Raw genomic sequence first — 15,331 nt, 5'->3', positions numbered from 1 at the left:
TACCCCGGAGCAGATGTCAACTCAGACCATAAACCGCTGATAGCTAGAATGCACGCGAAATTCAAAAAGATTGTAATACTTAAAAATAAAGCAACGTTTGATTATACAAAATTAAGAAAAAGAGAAATACATTAAAAAGTGATCCAACAAGTCAACTCAAATCTAACAGACGTAGGAGAAGAAATCTTAACATCAGAAGATGTCAATGAAAAGTGGAGTAATATTCAGAAGGCATTACTATTACTAAAGCCTGCTGAAGAAAATTAAAAGCTTGAAAAGACAAATAAAAAACAGAAGTAGATGACTTTAGAAATTCTAGCATTAATGGAAGAGAGAAGAAAAGCCAAAGGGAGAAATGAGCCAAAATATCAAGAACTACAAAATAGAATTAAGGTAGAGATAAAAAAGACAAAAAAAAAGTGGTTAACAGATCAATGCATAGAAATAGAAGAGTATGACAGAAAATACGACAGCTTTAATATGCATAAAAAATAAAAGAACTAAAAATACCAAAAAGCGAGCACCTATGGGACACTCAAAAATGATAATGGTAAACTCCTTGCAGACATCAAAGATAAACTAAGATTTTGACAAGATTACATAATGAAACTATTCGACGATGATAGCATGATACAAGAAGAACCACAAGAAAAAACAGGACCGAAAATAATAATGTGCGAATTAGAGCAGGCAATTAGAAATGGAAAGACTGAAAAATCAGTAAGCCCAGATCAGATACTAACTGAGCCAATTAAATGCATTGACGAAGAAACACTGCATTTACGTTTAGATCTGTTCAACAAAGTATATACAACATGAGTAATACCCGAAGATTGGTTGCTGTCCACGTTTGTAACACTACCAAAGTCAGTACATGCGAGAGAATGCTCCCAGTACAGAACAATTTCCTTAATAAGCCACATACTTAGATATTTCTCAAAAAAATACATGGCAGACTATACAAGAAGATATAGATGACACCTAGTTTGGATTCAGAGGAGAACTAGGAACGAGAGAGGCTTTGTTAACTTTTAACGTTCTCGCGCAAAGACAACTAGATATGAAATAGGATCTCTATGTCTGCTTTATACATTATCAAGTCTTTTGATAGAGTATGACATCAGAAACTCGTAAAACTGTTAAAAGTGGATAGTCGAGATATACGGATATACAGAGTCGAGATATACGGATATATGGAGTTTGTATACACAAAAAAGAGTTATTATCTTGTTCCTACCTTGCGAGACATATAAAAAAAAAATTAGTAAGGTCAATAATTATGTGAGATCACATAAATGTTTGAGAAAAGTGGTAAGAGATGTGGAATTTCAATGGAGAAAAGTGAGGAATAACAGGAAAATTAAAATAATAAAGGAGAGGTCCAATGTGTTCCTTATCGTTCCTTTAACCCTGTCTAAAAAATATTTCAGGTCTGCTTTACATTACCTATCATTTCAAAACAAATGTGTAGATGGTCTGAACAATTCACTTCATCTGACACACTCCATTTTTTAACAGTTCTAGGCACATTTTTTACTAGATTAATTTGAAAAATATTTTAAGTTTGACAATATAAATTATTTATCATTCATAAAATTTGATTCATACATATCATTCATTCATACATATTATTCTTTGACTGTGTTTTATCACAGTAGTGCTTCAACTAAGTTAGTCAAACATTTGTTTTGTGCCTACAATTAGCATCAATTTCTGTAGCATAGCTTGTGATGGCACTTACTTTTGCTGGTCTGAAATTTTACTTTGGAATTTGCCATGTTCATTTGCAGCTTTTTATAATAATATCAACACACTGTCTCTGCTTTCAGAAATATTTAATGCTTGAACAAACTTATTTCTTGCATTAAGTATAAATAAGGGTGTTAGGAGACAAACACTTCATTAACACTTCCGAAAGTTAAAGAAGAGTTGTTTGAAAATGCATAATCAAAATAATCGTCCTTTATAAAAGCCTAAAAAAAGTAAGTACAAAATTTTATACATTATATTTGTAAATGTTCTTGTGACAAGGCATAGTTTCTGATAACAACTTTAGGAAATGTTTTGTGGATATGTTTTGTAATTCGTAAAAATTTCAGTATAAAATTTCAGTATTTTCAAAAAATTTCTGTAAACTATTTTTGCAGACATTTCAAAATTGTAAAACTAATTTTAAATTTTATATGCTGTCTAGGCAGGAATCAATTGTTCTGCCTTATTATATTATAGTATAAAATTGTATCATTACAGAATAGGTATAATCACTTCTGCTTCAGAAAGCTAAACCTTTTTCTTCTCTTGTATTATGAAGTTTTATATTAATCTTTTCTTCTAAAAAAGAATAACACAAAAAAGTTGTTTAATATTATTTTGCCAATTGAATAAATCTACCACAAAATGTATAGAAATCCCATTTAACTTCAATAACATTTAAAAATCAAGTCTCAAGTAACATGATGAAAGCCTTGACAAATGTAAGTCTACAAGAGCACCATATTTGTTAGTTGCAGTATCATGACTATGGCAATACTACATTAATTTCTAACTGAAGCACATTCCTATGATTTACATTTCCATATTTCAGATTCATAATGCATATCCCTGTACTAAATTGATTAATTTTGTATGTATTAGGGCTTTCCCTATTTTTGAATCAATAAACTTCTTCTTCTTCTACTAGTACTCAACAACTTGTATCATAAATGGAACAAATGAGAACATCATACTAAGACACAAAGAAAAAATCAGGTTTTAATATATGAAATACCTTAATGTATTGAAATAACTGTGAAATAAACAAGAACTATAATAAATTCACCCTATATATTCTTATTATTTATCTCACCTGAGTTATCTTTATTCTCCAAGTCTCCAAGATCAAAAGAAGTGGACAGCTGATTCTCTATATATCTTGGATCCTCAATCAACTCTTCCTCAATTTCAGATTTTACTGTCCCATCTTAAAAGATTTGAATCATATCTAACTGTTAAGTACTAATTATTATCATCTTACCTAGCTTATACTCAACTGGATCATTCTTCAAGTCACTCAGGTCAACAGAGATGGATACCTGACTCTCTTTATAACTTGGATAGCCTTCCACAAACTCTTCTTTAATTTCAGGTTTCACAGCCCTAGCTAATAAAAAATACGAATTACATCTCATCGTTTAGTACTAATTTTTATTACTTGTGTTACCTGAGTTAGCGTCTGATTCATTATTTAAGTCCTCAAGATCGGTTGATGTGGACAGCTGATTCTTTACGTTTCTTTGAACATTTTCAAGAAACTCTTCCTTAATTTCGATATTAGATTCCATAGCAGCCAAATAAAATGAAATCTACCAATTTTTTTTATTATAATCAATGGCAAAAAATATGGAATATCATATCAACACTACAGTGTCTAGAGAAGTTTGAATGTGGTAATCTGGTTAAATGAGAGTTTAGCACAGGCATAATATAATACAAACCATGATATACAAACTACAAAAGACTTTAGGGCCAATATGGTAATAATCAAATTTTGATGGCAATGAACATAACCTATTTCCAGTGTTTCCGCACAGAATAAACACAGTTATAGTTACTGTGGTTGTATTGTGGTAACGGTAACTTACATTTTTATTTCTGCTGGGTATAAATAACAACGTGCTAGTTTTTTATACTATGGTGCTAGTTAGTAAGTCTACGAATTGTGGTTCTTCTGTGCAATGTGCAATGTTCAGAGATATCTGGCAATGTTCAATGAACTGTCAATGTCAATTGTGGATTGTGACATTCAGTTTTTATCATTGACAATTGACATATAAACTAATAAACTCTCAGTTAACTGCAGTTAACCTGTTTTGTTAAAATAAATGATTGATATTTATATTATAGTTTATAGTAATGTTTTTAATTATTTTGCAAAATCGATGAATGAAAGTGCTGCTCTGGTGTTCTGGCAGAAGCAAGCACAGCATTATGTTAAGATGTGATACAGTCCATAAGACGCAATCGCGAGAGTTATTTGTTGATATCAAAACTTTGCTATTTACTTATTGTGTTAAATTATTTTTGATAGACAAATGGAAGTAAAACAAGAAATTATTGATGAGACATGTCAAGCAGAAAAATATAATGCTGTTGATAATGGTTCTTTGGGTATTTGTAAAATTGAAATTAAGGAGGAACCACTGAAAGAAAGTACACATGCTACATTTGATTATGTTGCCTTAAAGACTGAAATAGAACAAGAGGAACATAAACTTAGGTTATTTAACGAAAGACAAACAAATCCAAGTGGTGAGTATAGGTAATGAAACCACAAGAGTACTAGTATGCCTAGAGATTGGTTCTAGACACATATTATATAAATTCATCTTGTGATTCATGAATTCATTATATTGGGTAATCAATGTTCAATTTTATATATTTTCTATTTAACAACAGATTATTTTTGCCATGAATGTATCGTGCTCTATACAGTTTTTTTTTCACAGTAGCCTTGTTTAAGAAATGATATACTTTCTTATATAAAATTCCAAAGTTTTTAAAGGATTTTTACAAAAATAGCTTAATGCTTATAGGTATTAGGTATTTATTTACTTTACTTATGGTAAAGATTTATAAATATATTTTTAAATAAAGAATATTAATATGTTAAATGTGTAATTAATTTTATATTTGATAAGGAAAGGTTTTATGAAAGGAATAAACACTTGTTTAAAAGGAAGGACACACTTTGTACTCAGAAATATATTCTTGCTTAAGTTGTCTGAGTATAGTAGGTATAACCCTCATTTACTTTAAATTAAAATATAAAAAAATACATTTTGAGAAATTTTTTTAATTTATTTATTGCTAATTTACAATCTACTTCAGTACAGTAATAAGTAAATATGATGTATGTTCTTGGCTTGTGACAGGTGTTGTCTATTGACGACTCTCTGGAATTTACCTAGCAGCTAGATGTTCTGGCCAAAGTCTTTTTAGATGTCTGTCAACCAGTGGGGGGTTGAATAGTTCGTCTATGAGATGGTTTTTATGGTCTGCGCTGTGATTCATGTATCTTCTGGAGTGGTCATCAATCACTTCATTGATGAAGGGGATGTTGAGGTCTGCATGAAGGGTTTGGTTTGACACATACCATGGGGCTTTAGCTAACAGACAAATAGTTTTTGACTGGAATGTAGTATTAGTAGTATTTTGGTGTTGGATGGTTTGCTACAGCCCCACATCTCAATTCCATATGTCCATACTGGTTTGAGTATTGTTTTATAGATGGTCAGTTTGTTTTCTAATGAAAGTTGCGATCTTTTGTTGATTAGCCAGCTCATATTTTTAACTTTTAGGTTGAGGTGTCGTCGTTTGGTTGCAATATGTGATTTCCAAGTAAGTTTTTCATCTAGATGAAGGCCCAGGTACTTTACTTCTGTTTTTATTGGTATAGGCGAATTATTTAGGTGTAGTTGTGGATATCTGATTCTTCGATTTGTGAAATTTACTTGACAAGACTTGTTTGTGTTGACATTTATTTTCCAGCATTTAAGCCAGTCTTCTAGTTCATTCAGATGATTTTGCAATTCGTTAAATACTAATATTTCGTTGATGTCTAATGCTAGTATACCAGTGTCATCCGCAAATGTTGCCATTAGTGTATTTTCGCTAATAGGAATATCAGGAGTGAAGATTTGGTAAAGGAATGGGCCAAGTACACTGCCTTGAGTTACTCCGAATATTATTTGGTGGTAGTTGGATAGAGCATCTTCGTATTTAACTTGGAAGTATCTGTCGGACAGGTATGATTTAAGGAGGAGGTAGATTTGGTCAATTAGCTTTTAAAGAGAAGACCCTCGTGCCACACTCTATCAAATGCTTGCTGTATATCGAGGAATGCTGATAGACAGATTTGTTTCCCTTCTAGGCACTCTTTTATTTTGTTGACTAATTTGTGGCACTGTTGTATGGTTGAGTGATTTGAGAGAAAACCAAACTGATGATGAAGACATTTGATAGTCGGAAAGAGCTTATTGGTCTGTACGATTTGGCTTCAGTTAGAGGTTTACCAGGTTTAGGTATCGTTATAATTTGTGCATACTTCCATTGCACTGGAAAATAGCATAGTCTCAGGAGGCTATTAAAAATAATAGTTATTAAGACGACACCTTTTCTTGGGAGGTTTTTTAAGATTTCTCCAGTTATAAGGTCAAATTAAGAGGCGTAAACTAGAATATCTTGGACATATAATCAGAGGACCAAGATATGAGTTCCTTCGGCTAATTCTCAACGGTAAAATCGAAGGAAAGAAATGGATAGGACGGAAGAAACTCTCTTGGTTGAGGAATTTGCGGCAGTGGACAGGTTTGACAGCGGACCAATTGCTACACGTAGCACAAGACCGAGATCAGTATAACAATATTATAAGCATGGTAGTCGCCGACGTTCCGTAGGGATATGGCACTCTAAGAAAAAGAAGGTCAAATCCTGGAGCTTTATTTTTTGAGAAATGAAAGAAAAAATAATAAATCTAATACAAGTATTCAATAATGTATTCTCAAAATAAACAATCAAATGCCAGTTAAAACAAAAATTATATATAAGGAACAAACACATTGAAATTTTAAAAATTAAAAAAAAAACAAGGCACTTTGTAAGAAGTGAATACTTTTTATTACGTGTTATTATTATATGTAGGTTAATCAAATTGTATGTCTGCTGATTACTTAATTGTAAATAATGTTTTCAATTATTAAGACACATTTAAAATCATTAGAATTTAAAGAAATAATCAGTCACGTGAAGAACAGACATTTTTATTACTCCGTCTCTTCGGTAGACAGATCTTCTAGTGCATCCTGTTCATTGTCCACAATTATTTTAATTATTAAAACATCTATTTTGTGTACCTCTTCTTTTAAATCTTCTTGTATATCTCCATCGTTTTCGTCGTCTTCCAATAAATTATTCCCATCCTAATTTCTACTTCTCTAATTTTTGTCGAAGACTTGTATGAATTTTTAATAACTTCCTCTAGTCTTTTTCGTTTCTTCATATCTTTTTTGTACTTGTTCATTAAAGTTAGATGTAAAATATTTATCATGTTTCGAACCCTTTTCTTCAATTTCAAATGTATGTCTTTTAATATTTAAGTATTCCCTCATACATCTCTCTTTCCTTAATTTTCATCAATTATTTAAAAACTTAGTTATTTCTTGACCTAGTTTTTCTTGTTCTGCATATAATCTCTGCATTTCGACTACGTAAGTATATAAGTTTGACCTAAATTCAACTTTTTTTTTTTACAAGAACTGAATTACTACAAGAAACTACTATGGTTCCCAGCGAAGAGATACAGATCAATAACAACAAGGTAGAATTAATCGATAAATACACATACTTGGGTCATGAAATTAGAATAACCAGAGACAACCAAACCTGCGAGCTAAATAGACGAATCACGTTGGGATGGGCGGCATATGGAAGGATGAGAGACATCTTTAAAACAAATACCCCAATTCACCTGAAAAGGAAGGCATTTAACCAATGCATCTTACCAGTCTTGACCTACGGAGCAGAGACCCTAACTTAACGAAAGCTACTGCCGAAAAACTGAGGGTAACACAAAGGCGAATGGAGAGAACAATGCTGGGCCTGACCTTGAAAGATCGCGTGAGAAATGGGGAGATACGCCGACGAACTGGCGTAGACGATATTATACTGCGAATCAATAAACAAAAGTGGAGGTGGGCTGGACATGTTGCTAGAATGGAAGACGGAAGATGGACGAAGAGATTATTGGAGTGGAGACCAAGAGCCGACAAGCGAAGTCGAGGCAGACCACCCACGCGATGGACCGACGACCTAAGGAGAATAGAAACAAACTGGATTGCAGCAGCTAGAGATAGAGAGATCTGGAGACGTTTGGAGGGGGCCTATATCCAACAATGGATGTGAACATTTGGCTGGATGATGATGATGATGAAATTCAACTTTTAAAGTCTCAGCAAGATTACCTTACACAACTAGGCAATTAACTTAACCTTGTTGACAAATATAATATTATCACTTGTAACCAGAGAAATAAATTCTATAAATAGAAAAAATGCAAAATAAGATTATATGGAATTGAATGAACTCCAAATGTGTATAAAAATTACGATTTGTCACGATATTATAAAAATCAAATGTTTCAAGAATTTTAAATTATAAGAAAATATAATTAATATCAAAATATAATCAAACAGCTGAAACAGTAGACTTAAGGACTGTTATTCAGGTTCTCTGGTGATCAAGGGCTCTCGTAAGGCTCCTATCCCTAATTTCGGTGCTTTCTGGTCTTTCATTTATTTTTTCTTTTCTCCACACTTCGAATTCGATTGTCGATCTTGTACGGAACTAGGGAACAGCTATTCAGATCGCTAAGGGTTGTCTCCTTCCAAGCTCCAATCCAATAAACGCCCTTTTGATGTTGTTTTGTCGAATTACCAATGGACAGATTCGAGAGTAGATATGAGGATCGAATCGTTTTTAATGCCCCTTTGACCGCTTCTTCTCGATCAATGATGATAAATACAATAAAACGTTGAATTTGTAGAGTAAAAATTATGATTTTATTGACAGCTACTCATAATTACACCATAGATGTTGGTTAGGTAACTATCTATAATAGATTGCGCTCAAATGAGCTCAAATCCCCAATTTATAATTTCAGAAATAATGTGTACATCAGTACAGAGGTTAACGCTTCTATCATAACAAACTTTAAACTATGAGCTTACAATACAATTTAATCTAGGCCGTAAGTGCAATACTTAAGAAGTTCAATTAGAAAAAATATATTATTCGACAATTTATTAACAGGTGAATGGACTGTAATTATTAAAATATTCCTCTATATAGTTTTACAATGTCTAAATTATACACGGTAAAACTATAAAAGATTAAGAAGTTAATAATGTGAGATTACAAATTAAGGGAGTAATTTGTGATTGAACAAAACACATGCCTTTAAATCATATTTGTATCATTGACTAGCATTTTGAACTGTTATTTTATTGTGCTTTACATTGTTTATTTCATTCATTTCTTCCAAGGTTTTACTTTTATTACTTTTATTTTAGGTTGTCCCGAGGAGAACAAATCGACAATTATAAAAACATTAACAGAAGGAATCAATTTCCTTAAAACATCTTTTAAGGAAAAATTAAAGATTCAACACCATGAAGATAGTACATTAAAAGATAATTTGAAAAAACATTTAGTGATACACCCTGGAGGAAAACCTTACAACTGTAAAATTTGTTTTAAACAGTTTCCTTGGCAAAGTAAATTGAAAACACATTTGTTGGTACATTCTGGGGAATTATCTTACAAGTGTAATATTTGTTTTAAGCAGTTTTCTTATAAAACTGTTTTAAAAAGTCATATGCGTATTCACACTGGAGAAAAACCTTACAAGTGCGAAATTTGTGTTAAGCAGTTTAATGATGCGAGTAGTTTGAGAAAACATTTAAGATTGCACACTGGGGAAAAACCTCATAAGTGTGAAATTTGTTTTAAACAGTTCACACAAGCAGGTCATTTGAAATGTCATATCAGATTGCACACTGGAGAAATGCCTTACAAGTGCAAAATTTGTTTTAAGCAGTTTTCTCAAACAAGTAATTTGAAAACACATTTGAAAGTGCATTCTGGAGAAAAACCTTACGAGTGTGAAATTTGTATTAAGCAGTTTAATGATGCGGGAAGTTTTAAAAGACATTTAAGATTGCATACTACGGAAAAACCTTACAAGTGTGAAATTTGTGTTAAGCAGTTTAATGATGCAAGAAGTTTAAGCCGACATTTAAGCTTACACACTGGGGAAAAACCTTACAAGTGCGAAATTTGTTTTAAACAGTTCACACAAGCAGGTCATTTGAAATGTCATATCAGATTGCACACTGGAGAAATGCCTTACAAGTGCAAAATTTGTTTTAAGCAGTTTTCTCAAACAAGTAATTTGAAAACACATTTGAAAGTGCATTCTGGAGAAAAACCTTACGAGTGTGAAATTTGTATTAAGCAGTTTAATGATGCGGGAAGTTTAAAAAGACATTTAAGATTGCACACTGGGGAAAAACCTTACAAGTGTGAAATTTGTTTGAAACAGTTCACACAAGCAGGTAATTTGAAATGTCATATCAGATTGCACACTGGAGAAATGCCTTACGGGTGTAAAATATGCTTTAAGCAGTTTTCACAAAAAAATCATTTGAAAACGCATTCGAAAGTGCACACTGGAGAAAAACTTTTAAGAAGTTTCTTAAGTTAAAAATTGATTAGAGATGATGAGATTTAAAGATGATTCACACTGGGATTCAAAACTTACAAGTTTGAAACAGTTCACACAAGTAGGTAATTTGAAATGTCATATCAGATCGCTCACTGGAGAAATGCCTTAAGTTTAAAAATTGTTTCAAGCAGTTTGCTCGGAAACAATGTAAAACGAAAATAAGTTATCTATATGGTCAACATTGGACAAAATTGTTTCATTTGAAGGTAACAAAAGTTTATATAAAAGCTCTGCTGCCAAGTCTATAATAGAGATTCAGAGATATCTAGAAGATGATATTTTGGACCGAAATAAAGATCCTTTAGATTTGTGGAAATGTTGTCAGTATATGTACCCAAATCTTTACCTAAGAAAAATGTATGTGCTGTGGTAACATCAGTGCCATGTGAAAGTTTATTTTCTAAAGCAGGCCAGATTTTAATCATCATCATCATCATCCAGCCTCAAGAGTCCACTGCTGAACATAGGCCTCTTTCTCATGTTTCCAAACCCGTCTATCTTGCGCCGTTCTCATCCAGTTTTTATTGAGTCTTCTTAAATCGTCAGTCCATCTTGTAGGTGGCCGACCGACGCTTTTTTTGTCTTCCCTAGGCCTCCATTCCAATAACCTCTTTGTCCATCGCCCATCTGTCATTCTGGCTATGTGTCCTGCCCATCTCCATTTTAGTCTGGCTATCTTCTCGATGATGCCAGTCACCCCGGTTCTTCTCCTGATGTCTTCGTTGGTTATTCTGTCTCGCAGAGTTATTCCTAACATGGACCGCTCCATTCTTCTCTGCGTGACTCTCAGTTTGGTAGCTGCTGCTTTTGTTAAGGTAAGTGTTTCTGCTCCGTACGTCAAGACTGGGAGGACGCGCTGATCAAATACCTTTCTCTTTAGGCATGTGGGCAGCTCACTTTTAAAAGTTTCTCTCAGTTTTCCAAATGCTGCCCACCCAAGGCCGATTCTTCTCTTCAGTTCATGAGTCTGGTTATCCTTGCCAATCATAATTTCATGTCCCAAGTATTTATATCTATCTACGAGTTCTATTTCTTTCCCACCAATACCGATGTTCTGGTTGGGTACCAAATTGGTCATGATTTTTGTTTTCGAGATATTTATATTTAAACCTATACTTTCTGTAGCCACAACGAGTTCCTGTACCATCTCTCTTGCCATACCTAGATCTTCAGCTATAATAGCCAGATTTTAAACAACAGAAGAAATCGTCTTAGCCCAAAAAAGTTTCAAAGACTGTTGTTCTTAAATTATAATTATGAATTTTGTAAGACATATTTAGAGTAACCTAGAGTAAAATAATGTATTAGTTTTCTTTTAAATTTCATAATAAAGAATAACTACTGTGTACCTATAATTTTATATTTTTAATTTAGAGGATGTAATTTGAATTTTAAATATATTTATATTTCAACATTTTTTTTCTACAATTCGTAATGGAGGTTTATTCATAATTCATTTATGCAAATGGAAAATAAAGACACTAAGTTATTACAGAAAATAAGATAGATTAGATTAGAACAGTTTAAGACGCTTTTTCACATGATAAGTATACTTGCCGTGAATTAGAAATCTGTAGCAGCCATACCGACCTGAAATTCTTTTGAACCCATCACGTTTAACAATATTTCTAACTAAGGCGACGATGTTGGAATCGAAACGAATGCTGTCGATGCGTTCTCTAATCTCTACGTTGCGCTTAACTAATTGTCTAAAACCTATTCCGAGAAACCAGTTCAAGTGTCATTGTCAATTTCTTGACCGATCGATGCGCAAAGTGTACTCAACTAATGCTGCGCCGTTGGAATCGCGATGCCATCGACGTTTTGTCACTGGAACCCGAAGGTGCACTCGACTCGGCGGGAATTGTTCGCGCATCTGGTTTGCGCATTGTCAGCGACCATGTTTTAGTTTTCAGTCACGTCGTTGGCATGATTATTTTGTGTTTGTTGTTGTCAGATCTAGAGGTGGTTGATCCAAATATTTTTGTGGATCAGGTCAATCTGATACGCGTAAACAAAAATACCTGTTAAAAAATACTGGTTTGGAAATCAGTTTGTTATCATTCGTTTAATAGACATCTAAGCATAACGGTAACATTATTTGTATTTTGTTAGATTTCTTTATAGTTATTAAAATGACTGTTTAACTTCAAATACTGTTATTCAGAGATTGTATAAAAGTTCATAAAAAATGGTGATAGTCTTGCCCAAGAACGGTTATAAATGTAAAATTATTTGTATTGCTGAGAAATTAATTTATGTTTCGAAATCTTAGTATATATATATATATATATATATATATATATATATATATATATATATATACATTATTCTTTTTGTTCAAATTTGCCATAAAACGATCTTTATACAATTCAATTTAGAATATTTATTTGGTAAATGCCTTATATCATATTACATTCAGCTAAAATAAATTTAAACTTCATCCAAATGCATACACCTACAAAAATGATTAATACGTTATTTTACCACGTTCAGTAACAAAAACAAACCAAGTGCATATTTCACCTACCGCGAGTTCTCTTAGAAATATCTACCGAGGTACCGAGTACTACGTATTCATAAATGTAGATACGCGTCCGCGTACTGTTTTATCATCTACCCGTACAGCTGATTCGGTTTAAATAGATATCGAATATAAGTAAGTATCGAATATAAGACAAGGTCTAAGTCCAGTGCGAGTACAAGGCTATAATGTACGCGTACTAGTTTATACTAGCGGACCAACTCGACATCGAGTTTTTTAAATGAAATTTTTATTTTGCGAGAAAAATTAAGAGATCAATACAAACAATATAAGCAAGAATATACATAACATTCATCAATAATAATGCAAGTAAAAAAAAGTGATTATGGAAGTCGACCTCAAAACCGGAATGCAATTTTTAGTTCATCAAATGTCGACATGGATATCATTTAGCAGTTAATTTTGTATGCTGATCACGAATTCGGTGTCAGATTTGCTCTATCTTGACGTTTTATGCGCGTTTCGTGTCACTTCCGGTGTCGGATCGCAACCGGAAGTACATATTTAGATTCGTCTCGACGAGACCTTTCGATCCATATATACATTGTGGGGTCTAAAACTTAAAGTAAATTTTAACTTCCGGTCATCTCAAAACCGGAAGTGAATTTTTGTACCAAAAGTATATCTTGACAATCTCATACGTAATACTAATAATATTCCGAAAAAATAGTTTAATTATCTAATATGGTTTTTGAGTAAAGTGGTGGACAAGAAAAGGGCTTAGCGTTTTAGTATATAAGATAGATGGATATCATTTAGCAGTTAATTTTGCATGCTGATCACGAATCCGGTGTCAGATTTGCTCTATCTTGACGTTTTATGCGCGTTTCGGGTCACTTCCGGTGTCGGATCGCAACCGGAAGTACATATTTAGATTCGTCTCAACGAGACCTTTCGATCCATATATACATTGTGGGGTCTAAAACTTAAAGTAAATTTTAACTTCCGGTTTTGAGATGACCGGAAGTTAAAAGTGGATTTTTGTACCAAAAGTATATCTTGACAATCTCATACGTAATACTAATAATATTCCGAAAAAATATTTTAATGATCTAATATGGTTTTTGAGTAAAGTGGTGGACAAGAAAAGGGCTTAGCGTTTTAGTATATAAGATTGGTGTTAGGGATCAGTTCCACAAGTATAAATAAAATACCTGTTCCAAAGTAACTGTTACGGGATCAGGTCACCATCCCTAGTCAGATCACATTATTTTGTGCAATCGCAAATATTGACATCCTATCCAAAAAAATGGCGCAAGGTCACCGAATTTGTCTGACAGCTACCAATGTAAATTTATCGAAGTGCACGTTCAGGTTGTTCGGTGACAATTACTAAGAATTTTTAAGCGATATACTGCATGCATATACTGTGACTATGTGAGTGTGACATTACTCTGATGGTAAAAGTTCGGTGTTGTTATGTTGTTACTGTTAACCCTTCTTTTAGCATTAAACCCATGGCTTAAACCACAGTTGCAATGCAATGCTAATTAAACTGTGGTATAAGTTATTTGTAAAAACTCTTGATAGAGTTATTGCCCAATCTAATTTAGGCAAAAGTATAGAGAAAGTGCCGATGAAGTTAGCTACAAATGACGGACAGATTTGAATTTGGCAGTGTTGCCAAATCACAAATAATCAAATTACGCACCACACTAAAGCGTCAAATGGACTTATAAAACTTAAATCGCTTAAATTAAAACGTTCTTCCCGCATTTCTTGTACATTTAACACCCTTTCTGGTTCAACAATTAGTAGGCATTATTTTTAATTTAAATTTTCTATATCTTCTTCTTCTTCTAATGGCGCTACAACCCTTTGTGAGTCTTGGCCTGCTTAACAATGTTCTTCCATTCTGCCCTGTCGGATACTTTCCTTCGCCACTGCCTGATGTTCATGGTTTTAAGATCCCTCTCTACGTCGTCTATCCATCTTTTACGGGGCCTTCCTCTTGTTCTGTTTCCTTGGGGCTTCCATCTCTGGACTACTTTTACAGCTCGATTATCTGGCATTCTTTCTAGGTGACCAAGCCAGTTTAGTCTTTGTGATTTTACAAATCTGACAATATCTGCGCTCTGCATTAGTTCATCCAGCTCGTGGTTCATTTTAATTCTCCACGAACTATCGCTGCATTGGGATGGTCCAAATTTTCTATATAAAATACACAAATTCCCAATTTAAATATAGCAACGATCTGAACAAGTTCCAGTAACTAGCTAATACATTAACAAGGACGGTATTCAGGTACCATTTCATCCCAACATTATAAGAAAATAAGCTGGATTTATAGTTTGACGGACTGTAAACGTAGACGCACTGGAAAAAGATCAATATAGAATTTTGTGTATTCTTATTTATAAATGAACGTAAATGCATGACGGAACGTAAGTGAAACGCACTGCAACGGAAGAGTTCGCCAACTTTCATCTTTTACAATGCGTTACTTGCGTCTTGCCAATCAAAAGGAA

General features: G+C 33.2%; 2 protein-coding genes across 6 annotated transcripts in view; one reads left to right on the top strand and one right to left on the bottom strand.

Annotated features, from left to right (window-relative positions):
- Positions 1–15,331, bottom strand: part of LOC140443240 (uncharacterized) — a 102,001-nt gene that overhangs the window by 27,620 nt on the left and 59,050 nt on the right. For 3 of the 5 annotated variants that reach the window (XM_072534402.1, XM_072534382.1, XM_072534410.1), the window contains exons 1-3: positions 3,200–3,733; positions 3,014–3,139; positions 2,846–2,959 (exon numbers count right to left, since the gene is read on the bottom strand). The exons of 1 other annotated variant lie outside the window; for it this stretch is intronic. In XM_072534402.1, coding sequence (XP_072390503.1) covers positions 2,846–2,959; positions 3,014–3,139; positions 3,200–3,320 — 361 coding nt within the window. In that variant the 5' untranslated portion in view covers positions 3,321–3,733. Of the gene's footprint in view, positions 1–2,845; positions 2,960–3,013; positions 3,140–3,199; positions 3,734–15,331 lie in introns of those variants that run through there. One more of the 5 variants, XM_072534395.1, reaches the window with a different exon arrangement.
- LOC140443197 (uncharacterized) lies at positions 3,828–11,707 on the top strand. Its single transcript, XM_072534316.1, has 2 exons — positions 3,828–4,287; positions 9,105–11,707. Exons 1-2 carry the CDS (start codon positions 4,071–4,073, stop codon positions 10,295–10,297), a joined length of 1,410 nt encoding a protein of 469 aa, XP_072390417.1. The 5' UTR covers positions 3,828–4,070; the 3' UTR covers positions 10,298–11,707.

The sequence above is a fragment of the Diabrotica undecimpunctata genome, chromosome 1 (assembly GCF_040954645.1).
Source record: "Diabrotica undecimpunctata isolate CICGRU chromosome 1, icDiaUnde3, whole genome shotgun sequence".
Taxonomy (NCBI): Eukaryota; Metazoa; Arthropoda; class Insecta; order Coleoptera; family Chrysomelidae; genus Diabrotica; species Diabrotica undecimpunctata.
This window is presented reverse-complemented; position numbering and strand designations above follow the sequence as displayed.

Excerpts from the sequence above, each read along its gene's own strand:
- LOC140443197 (XM_072534316.1), top strand. The coding sequence starts at position 4,071 with ATGGAAGTAAAACAAGAAATTATTGATGAGACATGTCAAGCAGAAAAA. Across the intron at positions 4,288-9,104 it reads AAGACAAACAAATCCAAGTG|GTTGTCCCGAGGAGAACAAA; the intron begins GTGAGTATAGGT and ends CTTTTATTTTAG.